General features: G+C 36.9%; 2 protein-coding genes across 2 annotated transcripts in view; both read left to right on the top strand.

The window, feature by feature from the left end:
* The first annotated feature begins 41 nt into the window (after nucleotides 1-41).
* LOC138335694 (uncharacterized) lies at nucleotides 42-599 on the top strand. The gene has a single exon (XM_069284856.1). The coding sequence runs from the start codon at nucleotides 42-44 to the stop codon at nucleotides 597-599; it is 558 nt and encodes a 185-aa protein (XP_069140957.1).
* Nucleotides 600-2,590: 1,991 nt separating this feature from the next.
* The window catches only part of LOC138334370 (SH3 domain-binding protein 2-like), a 39,203-nt gene continuing 20,888 nt past the window's right edge, over nucleotides 2,591-20,905 (top strand). Inside the window, exon 1 of the mRNA XM_069283036.1 lies at nucleotides 2,591-2,739. The gene's annotated coding sequence lies outside the window, so the exon portion shown is untranslated. The remainder of the gene's footprint in view (nucleotides 2,740-20,905) is intronic.

Here is a 20,905-nt window from a genome sequence, read left to right as displayed (position 1 = left end):
ACGCCCCTCACTCCTCCCACATGGGAGGGGTGTGGGAAAGAATGATCGGACTCGTGCGAAGGATCCTAGATTCTATGATGTCAAGTGTCTCAGCCAGAAACCTAACACATGACGTGCTCACCACTCTTATGGCAGAAATTTGCGCTATCGTGAATTCTCGCCCTGTTGCTTCGATATCGAATGATGCGACTGCCCCTGAAATTCTCAGTCCAGCAACACTCTTAAATCAGAAGATTCACTACTCTGATCCTATGACAAAACTAACTTTCTCAGAGAAGGATTTATACAAGTCTCATTGGAAGCAAGTGCAGGTTCTCTCTGAAATGTTTTGGAAGAGGTGGCGCGAAGGATACCTTCAGAACCTTCAATCCAGAAGAAAATGGGAGAACAACCGCCGAGATTTGGAAGAGGGCGACGTCGTACTTCTGCGCGATAAATCAGTTCCTCGCTGTGAATGGCCTATGGGTATTGAAGAAAGAGTGTTCAAAAGTGATTGTGATAAAAAGGTACGTAAGATAGAAGTAAGAGTTTCAAAGGCCGGAAATGTGACATTGCTAACTCGACCAGTTACCGAAATAACACTGCTAGTGGAGAAGTAGCCAGCCTTGTTGAACCAGGATGGAACGATTATAGCTATAGGCTTTCAAATATACTGATATTCTCAGGACGGGGAGTGTTCCGGAACAGTATTCCGGATTCCGTTTTTGTGTTTTAGTCACTACCGTGCGGTAGTTATCGCCCTTTATGTGAACTCTCGCCAGCCGCATGCTTCTGAGCATGGAGTAAATAATGGAACAATTTGTTGTTTTATGGAAGTTTATCTGAACTTAATGTGATGTGACTATCGACAGGTTGATGCAGGTAGCGATAACTAATCTTCGTGTCGGATTTGATATGTGTGACACCAGGTGTGTCTAAATTTATGAACATGTTGTTGTTGTCGGATTTGCGTAGGACTTTTCGACCCAGCGTTTGCATTCATTTTAAAGTTTTGTATTTAACTTTTTCAGTGAACGTATGACATGTTGATGTGTGGTACAGTCATCTAATGAGTGAATATATCCATCAGTACAGGTGCAATCTGACGTAAGCCTTTGTTAATATGCTGCAGTTTATTGTATGACAATCCGTTATATTTACAGTTTGTAGTACTATGTACAGCGATATTATTGATTGATCGATACGTGAATGTAAGTTGTGTAGGTTCGCATATATCATTTACATACTATCTACTACTCTTACTAGTATCAAAGTAATGACAAGCTATGCTAGCCATTTATTATAAGCAAATTTAATGTGCACATATTGGATATAGTTCAAACAACGTGAGGGTGTGTTTAATTAGTTCTATAATCAATTATGTTACAGTTTTTACGGGATCCAATAAAGTTGGCAATACGAGTTGGAGCCTTGTTATCTGTCCGTCTAAGGTGAGCCAATACCTGGGGGCGGAACACTGACTTTCGTTCTTTAGATTTCTGAGTGACTGAAATAGGGGTGGTAAAATGTTTTGTGATTTTTTTTTAGATAATTTTTCCATTTAAGGGGCGGCAAACATCGAAGAACTAGGCTTCCAATTGGTGTGGCCTAAATATTTTTTAAATGATATAATTTACTAGATAGCTATTCTCAACAACCTGCATGTTTAATTATTACTTTTTTAATATCTCGTGAACAAAATTACTGTTTGATGTGCAACAATTCATCAAAACTGACATACACTGCTATACATACTCTCTATTTTGGTAAATATTCTCCCTTATGTATAAGCAACGTTATACCAACACTAACTCGTAAACTGGTATAATAAATAAACAGCCGTATACATTCCTACTCAGTGATGTTAATGTTATACCAACACAAACTCGTAAACTCGTAAAATAAATAAACAGACGTATACCTGCCTACTCAGTGATGCTCACGTTATACAAACACTGAATCGTAAACTCGTACAATAAATAAACAGACGTATACCTGCCTACACAGTGACGTTATATTATACCAACACAAACTCGTAAACTCGTACAATAAATAATAGACGTATACCTGTCTACTCAGTGATGTTAACGTTATACCAATTCAAACTCGTAAACTCGTACAATAAATAAACAGACATACACATTTCTACTCAGTGATGCTAACGTTATACCAACACAAACTTGTAAACTCGTACAATAAATAAACAGACGTATACCTGTCTACTCAGTGATGCTAACGTTATACCAACACAAACTTGTAAACTCGTACAATAAATAAAAAGACGTACACCTTCCTACTCAGTGATGTTAATGTTATACCAACACAAACTTAAAAACTCGTACAATAAATAAACAGATGTATACATTCCTACTCAGTGATGCTAACGTTATACCAACACAAACTCGTAAACTCGTACAATAAATAAACAGACGTATATCTTCCTACTCAGTGATGTTGATGTTATACACCAACACAAACTCGAAACCTCGTACAATAAATAAACAGACGTATACATTCCTACTCAGTGATGTTAATGTTATACACCAACACTAACTCCTAACCTCGCACAATAAATAAACAGACGTACACCTGCCTACTCAGTGATGCTAACAAATACACCAATATACACACTACGTTTATCAAATAATCAACTTCCTTGTTACATAGTTTAACGAATCATCTGTCGAGTTGCCTTTGGTGCTATTTTCTGGATTATTTGTGATTTTCTACATGTTTGATGTAATCATCAGCAATATTTAGGTAAGTACACAATTAATTATCTAATTGACAACGTCATCAAATGTGTTTATTATCATTTTTATCTTCCATAAATTACCAATTATACAGTCGATTATTTACTTCCTTCTACACGTGTTAGAGACCCAAAAGAGGAGGAAAGACAATTTTATCTTTGTTACCGACTTTGTATCGAGTATCATATAACATTTGAGGACTTTAATGGTGATAGACTCAACTGCTTATCCCTTAACATTCATATTACCCTTGATATTATCCTTGAACTGAGAGAGACAACAATCAGAGGTATATCATATCAATGTTTGCTTTATAATATCACAAAGTAATTGTGCAAATATTTATAGTAAGAGAAGAGGTCGATTTCATTGTCAAAGTTTTCTCCCTTCGGGAGACATATCATTTTATTTACACGCATATATTTTGTATACATATGTGTGTAGTTTGAGATTCCCCTCCGTGACTATAACATATCAGTTATTCCACTCTGAGGGAATGTTTTATCCACTGGTTTTTCTGTTTGTTGAGTTTAATCTTTCCGCAAACCAGAGAGACCCCGTATCCTGTAGGTTAATAGTCTGTTCCCTTTTCTAGTGTATAACACAATATCATTTACATATCATTAACAATTTTTAATCCTTGTATGGAGATATGAAGTTGACAATGCTTAAGATGACTGTGTCTTACTTAACCATTACACGGCTTAAATATTCTAGATTTGTTAGCTTAATATTTTAACTTTTTTTATATTATGTTATTTATATGTTTTTATCGTTAAAATCAAAGAACCAGTAGACATATAATCATTTTTTCTGTTTTACAAAGATCTTTGAAAACGAAAAGTATATTTATAAACATGTCTTAGCTTTAAACAATATTTCTTTTGTGATATTATTTTTACTATACACGTACAATTTGTGTTGATGTCTCATGTATTTGTAAATGTGTTTTACGTCAAAAACAGAAAAATATCTTTTATGATGTTTTGCTTACGTGCAGTGCAATAGAACTTCATAGATCAAAAAGTGTGTATACATCTTTGCTAGCATTAGGTATTACTATTCAAACGTTAAATGTTGTGTAGGTTGTAAATTTTGGGGAAAATATGGAAAATTGTATATTTTAGGCAAAAAATTAAAAGGGGTCATATTTCAATCACAAAATAACCATGGTATTATGTTTATTGCTATCTATAAGAGGTACTTCCATCGTTTGTCTGACTGGATTTCATTTATCAAGAATGAGGAAAGTTCCATATTGAGGAAAGTTCCATATTGAGGAAAGTTGCAATGGTCAAATAAAAGATGGAGAGGAGGGCATATAGAACTGTATTTGTGGAAGTCAAATGCTCATTCAAATTCAAATTTCACGCATTGAAAAATAAATATTACATTCATTTTTGTGTAACGCAAAATACGTCGAACAAACAACCAGTATTCATATCCAACCTCCAATTTAAGCTATTTTCATGTTTTCTGACCGTAAAGTCGATATCACTTCAAACACGAAGCAAATCCAATTGAAAGCCAATGACGTCATTCATATGACGACAATACTAGTGTTGACTAGTAGATATACTACTAGTACTGTTTCGACATGGCTACATCAGGTACGATAGCAAATACAAATTATGTTCATACGACAACACTAGTAATGTTGAATTTTAGACAAGCAGTGTAGGATTGTTTAGATAAGCATTGGATTCGACTTAACTGATTTGCCATTAACCCTTATACCAGATATAATAGGTTCTGTCACATGGGGGTTGGACAATTGGAGGGCTGAAGTTGGTTGCGAGTTCCTAGTTCCTAGTTCCGTTTAATAAACGGAACTAGGAACCAGACCCGAGTTCCGTTTAACTTAAACGGAACTAGGAACCAGACCCGAGTTCCGTTTAACTTAAACGGAACTAGGAACCAGACCCGAGTTCCGTTTAACAAACATACTGGCCAACGAGCGGAGTTCCGTTTATTAGGATTCCTATCTCTAACTGCATGTTCAATTACATATCATATACGGGAATCGAACTTAAAGCTTACATTCATAATACAGAACAGAATTAATATCTATAACACAGATTTCCTTAAACGGATCTGATACCTAGACCTCAGTTCCGTTTAACTTAAACGGAACTAGGAACCAGACCCGAGTTCCGTTTAACAAACATACTGGCCAACGAGCCGAGTTCCGTTTATTAGGATTCCTATCTCTAACTGCATGTTCAATTACCTATTATATACAGGAATCGAACTTAGAGCTTCCATGAATAATACAGAACAGAATTAATATCTATAACACAGATTTCCTTAAACGGATCTGATACCTAGACCTCAGTTCCGTTTAACTTAAACGGAACTAGGAACCAGACCCGAGTTCCGTTTAAGCTTATACGGAACTAGGAACCAGACCCGAGTTCCGTTTAACAAACATACTGGCCAACGAGCGGAGTTCCGTTTATTAGGATTCCTATCTCTAACTGCATGTTCAATTACATATCATATACGGGAATCGAACTTAAAGCTTACATTCATAATACAGAACAGAATTAATATCTATAACACAGATTTCCTTAAACGGATCTGATACCTAGACCTCAGTTCCGTTTAACTTAAACGGAACTAGGAACCAGACCCGAGTTCCGTTTAACAAACATACTGGCCAACGAGCCGAGTTCCGTTTATTAGGATTCCTATCTCTAACTGCATGTTCAATTACCTATTATATACAGGAATCGAACTTAGAGCTTCCATGAATAATACAGAACAGAATTAATATCTATAACACAGATTTCCTTAAACGGATCTGATACCTAGACCTCAGTTCCGTTTAACTTAAACGGAACTAGGAACCAGACCCGAGTTCCGTTTAACAAACATACTGGCCAACGAGCCGAGTTCCGTTTATTAGGATTCCTATCTCTAACTGCATGTTCAATTACCTATTATATACAGGAATCGAACTTAGAGCTTCCATGAATAATACAGCACAGAATTAATCTCATTAACACAAATTCCCTTAAACGGATCTGACACCTAGACTCCAGTTCCGTTTAACATAAACGGAACTAGGAACCAGACCCGAGTTCCGTTTAAGCTTATACGGAACTAGGAACCAGACCTGAGTTCCGTTTAACAAAAATACTGGTCAACGAGCCGAGTACCGTTTGTTCAATTACATATCATATACGGGAATCGAACTTAAAGCTTACATTCATAATACAGAACAGAATTAATATCTATAACACAGATTTCCTTAAACGGATCTGATACCTAGACCTCAGTTCCGTTTAACTTAAACGGAACTAGGAACCAGACCCGAGTTCCGTTTAACTTAAACGGAACTAGGAACCAGACCCGAGTTCCGTTTAACAAAAATACTGGTCAACGAGCCGAGTTCCGTTTATTAGGATTTCTACCTCTAATTGCATGTTCAATTACATATTATATATAGGAATCGAACTCTGAGCTTTCAGCAACGATACAACACAGAATTAATCTCTATAACACAGATTTCCTTAAACGGATTTGATACCTAGACCTCAGTTCCGTTTAACTTAAACGGAACTAGGAACCAGACCCGAGTTCCGTTTAACTTAAACGGAACTAGGAACCAGACCCGAGTTCCGTTTAACAAAAATACTGGTCAACGAGCCGAGTTCCGTTTATTAGGATTTCTACCTCTAATTGCATGTTCAATTACATATTATATATAGGAATCGAACTCTGAGCTTTCAGCAACGATACAACACAGAATTAATCTCTATAACACAGATTTCCTTAAACGGATCTGATACCTAGACTCCAGTTCCGTTTAACTAGGAACCAGACCCGAGTTCCGTTTAACTTAAACGGAACTAGGAACCAGACCCGAGTTCCGTTTAACTTAAACGGAACTAGGAACCAGACCCGAGTTCCGTTTAACAAACATACTGGCCAACGAGCGGAGTTCCGTTTATTAGGATTTCTACCTCTTATAAGATAATAAATTACATATGTTATAAAGGAATTTAGTTCTGAGCTTCAGGAATGATACAACAGAGAATTAATCTCTATAACACAGATTTCCTTAAAAAGATCTGACACCTAGACCTCAGTTCCGTTTAACTTAAACGGAACTAGGAACCAGACCCGAGTTCCGTTTAACTTAAAAGGAACTAGGAAATAGACCCGAGTTCCGTTTAACACAAATATATTGGTCAATGAGCCGAGTTCCGTTTAATAGGATTTTTACCTCTTATAAGATATTAAATTACATATGTTATAAAGGAATCTAGCTCTGAGCTTTCAGGAATGATACAACAAACAATTAATCTCTATAACACAGATTTCCTTAAACAGATCTGACACCTAGACCCCAGTTCCGTTTTGCTTAAATGGAACTAGGAACCAGACCTTAGTTCCACTTAACACAAATACTGGTCAACCAGCCGGGTTCCATTTATTAGAATTTCTACCTCTAATAAGATGTTTAATTACCATTGTAATACAGGAATCGAACTTAAAGCTTCCATGAATAATACAACACAGAATCAATATATTTAACACAGAATTTCATCAGCGGGTTTGACACCTAGACCCCGGTTCCGTTTAACTTAAACGGAACTAGGATCCAGACCCGGGTTCTTTTTAAGCTCAAACAGAACTAGGAACCATATTCGACTTCCGTTTATTTGATCGAATCTAGGAACCAGACCCGAGGTCAGTTTAGAGCTGACGCTCGAAACCTGTTCTGTTCTGTTTAATAGTATACGGATCTAGGAACAAGATCCTAGTTCTGTTTAAGCCGATGTTGGCCTATACATTGCCTTTAAAGACTTTAATGAATATCCTGATGCTTAATAGGGCCCCGTATCGCAATACGGGTGCCTTATAGTAATCAGGTTGTCGATCTATCTGTCCGTCCGTCTGTACGTCCGTCCGTCCGCCTGTCCTTTTTTAGTTGTTTTTTTTTGTTACCAAGAAGTCTTAAATTGCAGATGTAGGTTACCTTAGTGCCCCTGTTCTGCATATTACATTTTAGGGCCAATCGACATGATGGCCGATAGAGAAACAACTTTGATTTTGGAAGTTGAAGATGTTTATCTCTATTTCTCAGAAAGCACCAAAGGGATCTGTCTGAAATTTCAGAGGTTGGTTTCCACTAGGTTCCTAGTTGCGTATAATGCATTTTTGAACCGATCTATCAACAAGATAGCCCCAAATGGGCCATACAACTCAATGAAACAAAATCAACAAGATGGCCAAGAGGCAGCCATCTTGGATTTTAATATTTATAGTTTAAAAAGCAGAGAAAATATTCCTCTTTCGTCAGACATACATCATTCTTTCGTAGGCGTCAAGGATCCTCTAAGATCTCTTGTACTATACTGTCATCAAACATTTCGAAATCAGAGCTTCAATTGTACATTTCATTGTCAAGATATTACTCTTCCTAATCGCAAAGCACCTTGAGCGGTTCCTTTTTTGAAGTGTCAGTGTTCTAGCATTTTACAGTAATCGTCTTCGGAACCTTTAGGAACATATATTCACAGTAAAACTCAATATAGCGTAGAAACGGAGTCGACAAACCATGTCCGAGTTCCGTTTAAGATCATACGAATCTAGGGATTAGACCCGAGTTCCTTATAGCCCAACACATTCAAATTCCATATTCAGTTCACGTGCTTTTACTGACCAATGCGTTGAGTTTGTTTATTATGATTCCCACGTGTAATAAGATGTTTACTAGATATTTTCATTGGACAATTTGACGGGTGTTTATCTAACAAGGAAAAGTGGTCAATGACATTCATATCTTAACTTGAGTTATGAAGAAGAATTTTTCCTCATCTCGCACGCTTAGGTTAGCCCTGTTGTACCTCAGTTTTGGTCAAAGGTTCAAGCCCCTGGTTATGCAATACATGATAGACTGCCGTCCTCTTTGCCAGCGAAGCTTGAGTGTTGTACTCGGGAAACTTGGTCAGGGAACCAGGTAGTGTTCGGCTCCAAGGAGCACCACAAGATGGAGAGGCTGTTGCGTCTCTCCATCCAGAATGTCATATATAAAATTGAATACTTCTGCCCTGAACAGGACATTGAGATCATTGGCTTCTTTGAAGGTGCCATTGCTCGTCAATGTCTTGTTGGCTAGGAGTTTTTCTCTGTTTTGAAAACATAGAAAAAATTCAGAGGTTGGAGGCCATTACCTCACAGAGGTCAGCACCACCAAAGAAGAAGGCTAGAAATTCTGCTCCCACTGTTATATGCGACCGAAGTCAAAGCCTTATTTCAAGAGTAACATTGGGAAGGGTAGGAAGAGTACAAACCCTCATTGGGACAAGACGAAAAGTTCCTGATTCGTTTCTCCGTCCTTGATCGTTCCATACGAAAGGTCTGTTCTTGAGAATTCAGCCAGTCTGAGATTCAAGTCCTCCTCTCGTAAATTAGGGTTTGGGTTAGGCAATAATTCTCCATCTGTGGAGGTCTCGATATTCCTCGTTTTCATCTTCCTGTAGGAGATCGTCAGTCCACCTTCTTTCTAGAGTCAATGGAAGAATATCACACAGGACTCTTGAGCCTTTTCTGTAGTGAAGGAGCGGTTTGGCATTCCATACTTGCGGCATCCACACTTTGTGTCAAAGTATGTATTTTTCCCTCCTTTGGGGGATCCGGAGAAGGCAGTTTCCATCCGGGAGGAAGTAAGGACCATGCTTTTAAAGGGCGTGGTCGAGGGGTGCCTATTATGGACTACACACTCGGCTTCTATTCCAGAATATTTCTGATCCGCAAGAGGTTGGGAGCTTGGTGTCCCATCAACTGCTGTTGGTTGTAGGGTGATTTCTGCACTCTAGGGAAGATATGTTCACAACTATGTCGAAGAATTGCTAATGATACATCTAGTTCGGGAATCTGTGGATCGGAACACCCGATCCACAGGGTCTCTGCAGACTTTTTAGAGGATTCTGCATTCCAATGCGGTTTGAATGGCTACGGACAACTCTACAGTGGTCGCTTATCTGGAGAGACAGGGACATCAGCTTACCACCTTTGTGCCCTCGCTGTCCGTATTTCCGTATTATTCCTATCTATAAGGAAATGCAGTTAACAATTTTAGTCAAGCATTTTCCAGGAAGGGCAAATGTTCTGGCGGATAATCTCCAGGCAGCGCCAGCTGGTTATGACAGAACGGCATCTATATCCCTCGACCTTTTTGCCTCTTTTCTCAATAGTCAGTTGTCAACCTTTGTGTCTCCGTGCCAAACCAAATGGCTTGGGCCGTGGACGCAGGGTTCTACAGAAGTTTCCGGGGTATTATTGCTCCCTCTTTCCGATAGCGCCACTGTTGCCGCGACAACCCTGGTTTTCGGAGCTCTTGTCGTTTCTGGTGGCTCGTCCTCTGGTTCTCCCACCAAAAGCAAATGTCTTTCGTTAGAATCGGCCCCAGACGTTACCTTCACGCTTGGACATGATTTCAGGAGTCCTAGCTCAGACAGGCTTTTCTTCGGATATGTCAGCTCGCATCGCCCGATCAATTAGGTCTTTCTCCTCTGCCGTCTACCAGTCACGCTGGAAGATCTTCTTTGATTGGTGTATCGTCAGGAGGATTGATCCGGTCATGGCCTCTGCCCAGCTGATTGCGAGTTTCATTCTCCTTGTTGTTTAGGGAGCGCAATAATGTACTATTGCAGGCTATCGCACAGCTATTGCCAGTGTATTTACTTTCCGTGGTAGGCCAGAGGTATGATCTTCATTTCTTTGTCTGTCTTGATTCGGGGGTTCAATCTGGACAGGCCTAACGTCAGCTCCACAGTGGAACCTAGAACTCGTGTTAAAGTCACAAATGGGGGCTTCGGCTTCTAATGTGCCTTTAGGATCGGTCTCCATAAAGTTTTTAACTTTAAAGACTGTCTTCCTGCTTGCTGTTGCCTCAGGCCACAGGAGAAGTGATATTCATGCATTGTCTTTTCGCTCTTCGCGTATTTCTAGCGACTTCTTTGGCTCTCCGCAATAGGTCCTTGTACCAGGACATGATGTCTTCTGCCGTTTGGCGTGGTCAGTCTACTTTCACCTCCGGTCTCTGTCCTTCCACTCTGTTGGACTGTTTTCCTTGGGCCCAGTTGTGATGATTCAGTCTGTGACTGTTCTTCCTCAGTAGACATTATATACATATATGGTCTTTTAACATTATGCGAGCAGGTTTCACAATGGTGCACCTCTTTCCACGGGGAGGTATATTCGTTTTTTCCTTTGTTCATTCAACCCTGTTTTATATTCTCTGCCTGGGGCCTGTCCCCTACATTTGCCATTTGACTGGGCTGCCTGGCTTCGGACTCTCCATTACGTTAAGACAAATTTGCGTACTAAAGTTATGGTAGCGTATTACTGAAAAGAAATTGAGGTTTTTCAATGTAAAACCAATTTACATGATGTAAAACTAACAATAACTTTATGGGGTTCCACCCTTCTGTCCTCATTCCCTTTCCTCCTCAGTCATTTGTCCTCGTGGCTACATAGAGGTTTTTAGAAAGGGACACCATTCTATATACTCTCGTCGAGTACGAAATAAAGTACGGTAGGGAGAGGGGATTCTCAAATATAATGTTTTCAGGGCTATAAAAATTGGTGTATGTAGTGTATTTGAATTCTAAAGTTATGGTAAGTATTATATCATGAAAAGTGGCTTAACATTGAAAAAACTCTAATTTCCTTATAAAAGACTTCTTCTCTAAAACTTAGCACGATATATAACAAAAAATATTGCAAAGGTAGTATCTGTATGGGATGAGGATACAAAATTATACAAAGGGTGTGGCTTATCCCCTTGGGCCTGAGGGGCGGGGCCAAAAGGGGTCAATGTGTTTATTTCCATATAAACGACTTTTCTCTGAAATTAAGTATGGGATAGTGCTCATATTGCGATGGTAGCATCCTTAGTGGGAATTCAAAATTGTAAAAATACTGGGACTGACTCTCTACCGTACGGCGGCGTATTAGGGCCACTGCAAAATTTGATTTATCTTGTACATACAAGTTATAATCTTGTACGTACAAGTTAATATCTTGTACGTACAACTTAGTATCTTGTACGTACAAGTTACTATCTTGTACGTACAACTTAGTATCTTGTACGTACAAGTTAATATCTTGTACGTACAAGTTACTATCTTGTACGTACAACTTAGTATCTTGTACGTACAAGTTACTATCTTGTACGTACAACCTAGTATCTTGTACGTACAACTTAGTATCTTGTACGTACAACTTAGTATCTTGTACGTACAAGATAGTATCTTGTACGTACAAGTTAATATCTTGTACGTTCACGTTAGTATCTTGTACGTACAAGTTATTATCTTGTACGTACAAGATCGTATAATCTTGAAACTCTCGGTATTAAAGAATGTGACTGGTTTACTGTCACAATCGCATCGCATGAAGCTATACGTATATTACGTACCCTTTGTTTAAGCCAAATGGAAAAAAATGAATACCTTGCGACATTTTGTGGAGTTGTGATGCTTTGATAAGTTTCCGAACATATACAGGGTGTCCCAAAAAACATGTCCCGACTTTGACGGATAATAAATTTTGCAATACTAAACTTTTTTTGAAAATTCAAAATGATTTGGAAAGCAGGAGTATCCAAATTTAACTTAATTGGGTACAAATTTACAGATTACATCGCCATTATGTGTGATGACGTCATAATAGAAATGATGATATCATCGATTATGTCATATTTTGATGACTTTCTAGCACCATGAAGATTCATGCTGAAGTTATTAAAATCTACAATGCGGTCAAAAAATCCCATACTTACATTAATGGAATTTTATGAAAATGTCACCCAGGTATGCTGTCCATCTGCAGGAAGCAGATTTACAGAATTGTGAGGTGGTGAGGAATTTCTGGGTCAGAATTCCTCATGTCATCGAAAAGAAGGGCGGACACCTCGTGCCCATTCTTTAACTGAAAGTTATTGATTTTCTGAACAAAACGCAAAATTAGCGAAATATGACTTTCTCTCGATTTTCAATATAAGTCTTCACAAAAAGATATTTGTCCGGATTGTTATATATCGTTGTACAGAGCAGATTACTACCTTTCTAATGGTAAATAGATCAAATTCCTCTGTCTACCAAAACCATTTTTATAAAGCGTCAAACTCGGGACATGTTTTTTGGGACACCCTGTACATGTAAATGTTTATAACGGAGTAATAAATATGATCATCATTTGGACAATAATTGATGTGTGTATATATGTCTAATAAACACAAAAAAAAAAAAACATATGAAATAATTTGTTTTGCTTTTGTTGTCTGTGCAATCAGTGCAATCAGTAACTCGTTCGAATTAGGGCATAATGCTTAGGATTTTTTTTGGAGGCAGTTAATTATTTTCAATACTAATATTCTGATGTAAAATAAATGCTCCAACATTTCCAATAATGGCACCAGTGTGAAGTATTTAACTTTAATTACTGAGGAAAATTACGAATTTGTTTTCTCCTCTTTTTAATAGATAAAACTTATCATTTATCGGAGATGTATCATATACATTTTATCACTAAATATATCTTATCTATAAAACAAGCGACTATACAGTTTCCTCGAAAGGAACTACACAGTGTCAGTTTCAAAATAATGCAAGTGACTATACAGTTTCAACTCATAATCCGGCAATTTCAAATTATGATTGTGAAAAAGATATTGTCCTCATTAATATATATATTTATATTTTGAATATTGTCAAATAAGTTAATAAACCTGTGATCGTGCTTGAAGCAATGAAAAGTAGACAGACTATCTTTAATTACGAAAAATATCAGGCAGAGGACTCAATTCTGCGGTGATTCTTTGTGATCTATTTTGTTGACTCATGGAAGGATATTCTTAACCAAGATCAATACAATATACATGTATGTTTCAAAGGCAGTTTTGGTTTATGCTTTGAAGTTCGATAAAAAGCACATCAATTTAACAGAATATTAAAATATCAGAAAAATATAAATTTGAAATACTCTTTCACATAACAATAAAAATAAAAATAAATGGAGAAACATAATCTGGAAATCTGAATATTTCGAGAAAACATTGTTAGATTTAAATTTTAAAATAAAATCCTTTTACCATGGGGATTAGATAAAGATATCTGTAAAAATCGTATGTACTGGGCTTAAACGGTCTATTGCCTAGAATTTCCATTTAATTTCAACGGAATTCCGGTCTCATTCATAAACGCCGCACGTCGCGCTATCGCATAACTTAACTCGGTCCTTTGGACCAGTTGAGCTAAAATGAGTAAATGCTATGGCAAGCCAATATAAAATTTATTGAAGGAGCAAGGTCCATCCAGAATTTAATCGCATTATATAAGATATCTTATATTATTATATTCGATATCGGGCCCTTCGGGTCAGGTGAGCTTTACAAATGTCTATGCAAGCGATGGGTTATACGGAACTCGGGTCTGGTTCCTAGTTCCGTGTAAGCTTAAACGGAACTCGGGTCTGGTTCCTAGTTCCGTTTAAGTTAAACGGAACTGGAGTCTAGGTGTCAGATCCGTTTAAGGGAATTTGTGTTATTGAGATTAATTCTGTGCTGTATTATTCATGGAAGCTCTAAGTTCTATTCCTGTATATAATAGGTAATTGAACATGCAATTAGAGGTAGAAATCCTAATAAACGGAACTCGGCTCGTTGACCAGTATTTTTGTTAAACGGAACTCGGGTCTGGTTCCTAGTTCCGTTTAAGTTAAACGGAACTCGGGTCTGGTTCCTAGTTCCGTTTAAGATAAACGGAACTGAGGTCTAGGTATCAGATCCGTTTAAGGAAATCTGTGTTATAGAGATTAATTATGTGTTGTATCGTTGCTGAAAGCTCAGAGTTCGATTCCTATATATCATATGTAATTGAACATGCAATTAGAGGTAGAAATCCTAATAAACGGAACTCGGCTCGTTGACCAGTATTTTTGTTAAACGGAACTCGGGTCTGGTTCCTAGTTCCGTTTAAGCTTAAACGGAACTCGGGTCTGGTTCCTAGTTCCGTTTAAGTTAAACGGAACTGAGGTCTAGGTATCAGATCCGTTTAAGAAAATCTGTGTTATAGAGATAAATTATATAAGTTGTATCGTTCCTGAAGCTCAGAGTTCGATTCCTATATAACATATGTAATTAAATATCTTATAAGAGATAGGAATCCTAATAAACGGAAGTCTGCTCGTTGGCCAGTATGTTTGTTAAACGGAACTCGGGTCTGGTTCCTAGTTCCGTATAAGCTTAAACGGAACTCGGGTCTGGTTCCTAGTTCCGTTTAAGTTAAACGGAACTGAGGTCTAGGTATCAGATCCGTTTAAGGAAATCTGTGTTATAGAGATTAATTATGTGTTGTATCGTTGCTGAAAGCTCAGAGTTCGATTCCTATATATCATATGTAATTGAACATGCAATTAGAGGTAGAAATCCTAATAAACGGAACTCGGCTCGTTGACCAGTATTTTTGTTAAACGGAACTCGGGTCTGGTTCCTAGTTCCGTTTAAGTTAAACGGAACTCGGGTCTGGTTCCTAGTTCCGTTTAAGTTAAACGGAACTGAGGTCTAGGTATCAAATCCGTTTAAGGAAATCTGTGTTATAGAGATTAATTATGTGTTGTATCGTTGCTGAAAGCTCAGAGTTCGATTCCTATATATAATATGTAATTGAACATGCAATTAGAGGTAGAAATCCTAATAAACGGAACTCGGCTCGTTGACCAGTATTTTTGTTAAACGGAACTCGGGTCTGGTTCCTAGTTCCGTTTAAGTTAAACGGAACTCGGGTCTGGTTCCTAGTTCCGTTTAAGTTAAACGGAACTGAGGTCTAGGTATCAGATCCGTTTAAGGAAATCTGTGTTATAGAGATTAATTCTGTGTTGTATCGTTGCTGAAAGCTCAGAGTTCGATTCCTATATATAATATGTAATTGAACATGCAATTAGAGGTAGAAATCCTAATAAACGGAACTCGGCTCCTTGACCAGTATTTTTGTTAAACGGAACTCGGGTCTGGTTCCTAGTTCCGTTTAAGTTAAACGGAACTCGGGTCTGGTTCCTAGTTCCGTTTAAGATAAACGGAACTGAGGTCTAGGTATCAGATCCGTTTAAGGAAATCTGTGTTATAGAGATTAATTATGTGTTGTATCGTTGCTGAAAGCTCAGAGTTCGATTCCTATATATCATATGTAATTGAACATGCAATTAGAGGTAGAAATCCTAATAAACGGAACTCGGCTCGTTGACCAGTATTTTTGTTAAACGGAACTCGGGTCTGGTTCCTAGTTCCGTTTAAGTTAAACGGAACTCGGGTCTGGTTCCTAGTTCCGTTTAAGTTAAACGGAACTGAGGTCTAGGTATCAGATCCGTTTAAGAAAATCTGTGTTATAGAGATAAATTATATAAGTTGTATCGTTCCTGAAGCTCAGAGTTCGATTCCTATATAACATATGTAATTAAATATCTTATAAGAGATAGGAATCCTAATAAACGGAAGTCTGCTCGTTGGCCAGTATGTTTGTTAAACGGAACTCGGGTCTGGTTCCTAGTTCCGTATAAGCTTAAACGGAACTCGGGTCTGGTTCCTAGTTCCGTTTAAGTTAAACGGAACTGAGGTCTAGGTATCAGATCCGTTTAAGGAAATCTGTGTTATAGAGATTAATTATGTGTTGTATCGTTGCTGAAAGCTCAGAGTTCGATTCCTATATATCATATGTAATTGAACATGCAATTAGAGGTAGAAATCCTAATAAACGGAACTCGGCTCGTTGACCAGTATTTTTGTTAAACGGAACTCGGGTCTGGTTCCTAGTTCCGTTTAAGTTAAACGGAACTCGTTCCTAGTTCCGTTTAAGTTAAACGGAACTCGGGTCTGGTTCCTAGTTCCGTTTAAGTTAAACGGAACTGAGGTCTAGGTATCAGATCCGTTTAAGAAAATCTGTGTTATAGAGATAAATTATATAAGTTGTATCGTTCCTGAAGCTCAGAGCTAGATTCCTTTATAACATATGTAATTAAATATCTTATAAGAGATAGGAATCCTAATAAACGGAAGTCTGCTCGTTGGCCAGTATGTTTGTTAAACGGAACTCGGGTCTGGTTCCTAGTTCCGTATAAGCTTAAACGGAACTCGGGTCTGGTTCCTAGTTCCGTTTAAGTTAAACGGAACTCGGGTCTGGTTCCTAGTTCCGTTTATTAAACGGAACTAGGAACTAGGAACTCGCAACCAACTTCAGCCCTCCTGGACAATTTCCCTTTAGCTCTGTTGGTGTGCATTGCCTTCCCGTAAGGGCGAAGATAAAGGCGGTGCTAGCTAAACAAGCTAAAAACTTCTATCACCCTCAGATCGGCGTCCAGGCAATGTGTACCCAAGTCCTCAGTGATATGGTAGTTCTAATCTTGAAATCGATTGTACATGTATATAGATTTTATTTGATCTGTCCCTCTTTCTGGAATATTTTATAACTCGGTAATTCTGACGTTCTGTTTTGAAAGTATTATTTTTGTCGTACGTTTAGACTATAAACCATGCTTGTTTGGGATAAGCAATACGTGCCATCCTATCATCTTACACATGTGTTCATTGTTATTTGTTATGTTACATGTGTCATGAATGTTGAACTTGAATTTAACAAAGCTAAGACAATGTAGAATTTTGCCTTGTAAAAAGATATATGCATTGACTATTTAAAGATGCTCCACCGCTGACAAATGGTATTTTTTCACCTTCAAATATTGGAGAGGACGATTGAGTATTTTTCTTCAGTTACAAAAGTTACTTACTTTACTCCATTACCACGATTGAAAAGTTTGAGCTTCTAATTTTACTTCGAGTTAAAAATATGAAAAATAATTAATTGCATCCCGAAAAAAATCCGTATCACTATATCCTATATGGCATGAAGTAATGATTGCGCATGCACCAAAGGCGAAAAATAAAGTATTTTTTGTTTTTTGTTTGTTGTTTATTAGGCATATATATGCATGATTAAACACCAATTATTATTAAAATGATGAATATCATTTATCTTCAGTCGGCCGCGGAGCACCTTTAAAGAGTAAAAGAAAAACTGATATCTGCGCTGATCACGTAATGTAACAAAGAACAATTTATATATCAAGATCACTGTGGTGTATTTATCATTATTGTAACGTCATTGTACCCAAATTGATATCCTAATTGAAAAAATAGTTGAAACATTTGTTTTGATAAAGTTTATCTCATTTCTCAGTGGTGATACCAAAGATGCAACATTTCTTGATAATTACGTTTCGTTTTAAGCAACTTTTTTTTATAATTTTCTCTGAAACATAACTTTGAAATTGATAACTTGGTCTGAAAAGTGTTAATCCCTAGAAATGTGGCCGTGCAACAATTACTATTTATTTTATGATTGTGGTTTTTTCAAAGCGTAAGGTCCCCTCACAGAAAATTTTATCAAATAATGAAATTTACGACACTAAAACACTAAACAGAATTGGAAAAAATATAGTTGCCTTCCATTTTTTTTATTTTTAAGTGCAAATTGCACTTTGTATAGCGTTATTTCACCATCTTGATTTTTTCTAAAACTGGTACTAGATTCTAGTATCTTGTAACGTAATTGATCCATAATTATGTTTGTAGTATTTTTACATTAAAATGTTTTTCAATCATTAAAAATAATTGATAGTGTTCTTATGACATATACTCAATATTGGAACAGTATAGGTTTAGGTAAATGCCACAGAAAACTGAAATCATTGAAATATCACATACAACATAATGTAAGTTATTACGTGGTCTTAGGGGGTGCTGAATTAGCGCTGATGCTGTTGTGAAAACACTTATATAATTTTTACAGTAAAATGTATAGCTGTATTAAGTATAACTCAGTCAGTATAATAAGCGCAACTGCACCTCCTTTATACAGTAAACATTTACAATATATTTCTTACTTTAAAACATATTTTACTTGCTGGGTATCAATTTGGGTTCACATCATATAACAAAAAAGCCTCAAAATAAAGTTTGTATTCTAGGGTCATATAAGAGAAATCTGCGTGTATTGGTATCAATTTGGGTACAATAACGTTATAACATAGATTCAACAGGTTGTGGATTCATAACATTATCATAACTTTAGGTCTAGGAGATGTAGATATGTGGGTGTTTTGTGACTTGTTGGTTAGTTTGTTTCAGCGGTAGTCGTAATGCTTACATGTGGCGGTATGGTACGTCTTGGTGACATCGGGGCCTTTATATTTAGGAAAACTCAGGGCCTCCAGACAATTGTCTCATTGCTCCCTCCTACAATGTACAGTGTAATGTCAGTGTGTAAAGGCTTTAAGAAATAAATAGAAAAATATAAGTTATTTGGTCCAATGGTTTTAGATTTATAACAGCATTATATTTACTAGTATATTACATTCTTAAAGGCATATAAAGGAACAACTTTTTCATTATTTCTGTTAGACTTCATTCCTGAAACAATTCTTTATGGTCATATATACAAGTAAATGTTTTCCGTACAATCATTGTTTGTATCATATGATCTATAAAAACATACACAGGAAAAAGTGCATACACGTTTTACGTACGTTATAAAACGCATGTAAAACGCATGTTGAGGACCACGCATGTAAAACGTACGTACGAAACGTATGTAATACGTGTGTTAAACAGTGTAATACGCATGGTAAACGGACGTAAAACGTAAACGTATGTAAAACGGACGTTTCAAAACATGTGTGATACATACGTTTCATCCTATTACATAATCCAACTTTTTTATTTCTTTGTATGTATATTTACATGGTCTTTGAAGTTTCACCATATATTTGTCATTTTAAGTCCATTTTATTTGTATTTTCGGTTCCTGTCCAATGACTGATATTTTTTCATACATAGTATGTTGTATTTACAAACGAGTGACTACATATTGATAACTTTCATACTCTTGGGATGATTTTATTTTTCCTACACCAATTTGTCCTTAACGTCACTTCATCGCTTACATTTTTAATAAAGGCTAAAATCTTTACAAAAGTCGTGCCAAATGTTCAATTGTTTTTAAATTCTGGCTCAGTGATAATAATGTTATGATTTTTTTATCAAACATATCCATCGATTGGGAAAAAGGAAAAATCTGTCTAGCGGAGCGGTCAGCAAAACCACAGGGATCTGAGAATTAGTTAACTGTTAACGCTAGAATCTGACATGTAATAGCACAGGCGTCTGCTTCTGGTTTTGAAAAAAAAATACAATAACCTACCCCTACTATATAGTAGGGAAGGCTATTATTTTTTATAAACCAGAAGCAGACGCCTATGTACTCCCATAACATGAGAGTCGACTGGTCAGCCGTTTTTTGTTTTTTTTATCGGACGTTATTTCGCTATTTACGTAATGTTCAAAAAGTGTCTCGTCGTGCTATACCTCTAATATTGTTTGAGTAAGGCCGAACACCAACTCTGGGTAGGGTGGGGTGTTTTCATAGGGGTTAAGGTGTGTTGATAGGGAGTTATAGTCTATCTCAGAATTGTTCTCAGTGCAAGATCACAGGTAAATCTCAGGTAAATCAACTCACCAGGTAGGTGATCAGCAAATCAGTAACTGTTATTCTCAAGATGCTGCAGAATGGTGTATAAAACAGAGGCATACTTCAGAAAAAATCGTACTTGCCATGATATTTGAATATAACGTTAAATTATCAACTTGACTTGTATTTGTACACTTTCAAGCTTTATAAGTGTAAATATTTAATAGAAAATACTATTCTAGATCATTCAATTTCATCATTTTCTTATACTTTTTATACTTTCTGATTTATTTTAGTTTTCAGATTTAGATTAATATACACTTTTTAAAACATCTGTACTAGAATTGTTGAATTACAGTTTATTATTGATCTATACTTGACTGTGTTTTTTTCAGTTTTCAAGGATGAGAATCCTCCTCTTTAATTCAGAGGATTTCGTCTGATTGGGCAATATTTAGGAGAAACAAATAATGTCAGATATGATCTAAAATATCATAAACTGACCCTTTTAAACACTTAGTGGAGGGATTTCTCTTATAAGTGAAGATGTTTCCTCCCTTTGTTGATAGGATCGATCACTTTTTTCATCTATTTTCTGTGATATAAGCTTTTGATCGAGTAAGGCATTAAAACCAGAGA

Source organism: Argopecten irradians, chromosome 11 (assembly GCF_041381155.1).
Source record: "Argopecten irradians isolate NY chromosome 11, Ai_NY, whole genome shotgun sequence".
Classification (NCBI taxonomy): domain Eukaryota; kingdom Metazoa; phylum Mollusca; class Bivalvia; order Pectinida; family Pectinidae; genus Argopecten; species Argopecten irradians.
The sequence above is the reverse complement of the archived record's forward strand: the minus strand, read 5'-3'. Positions and strand labels throughout refer to the sequence as shown.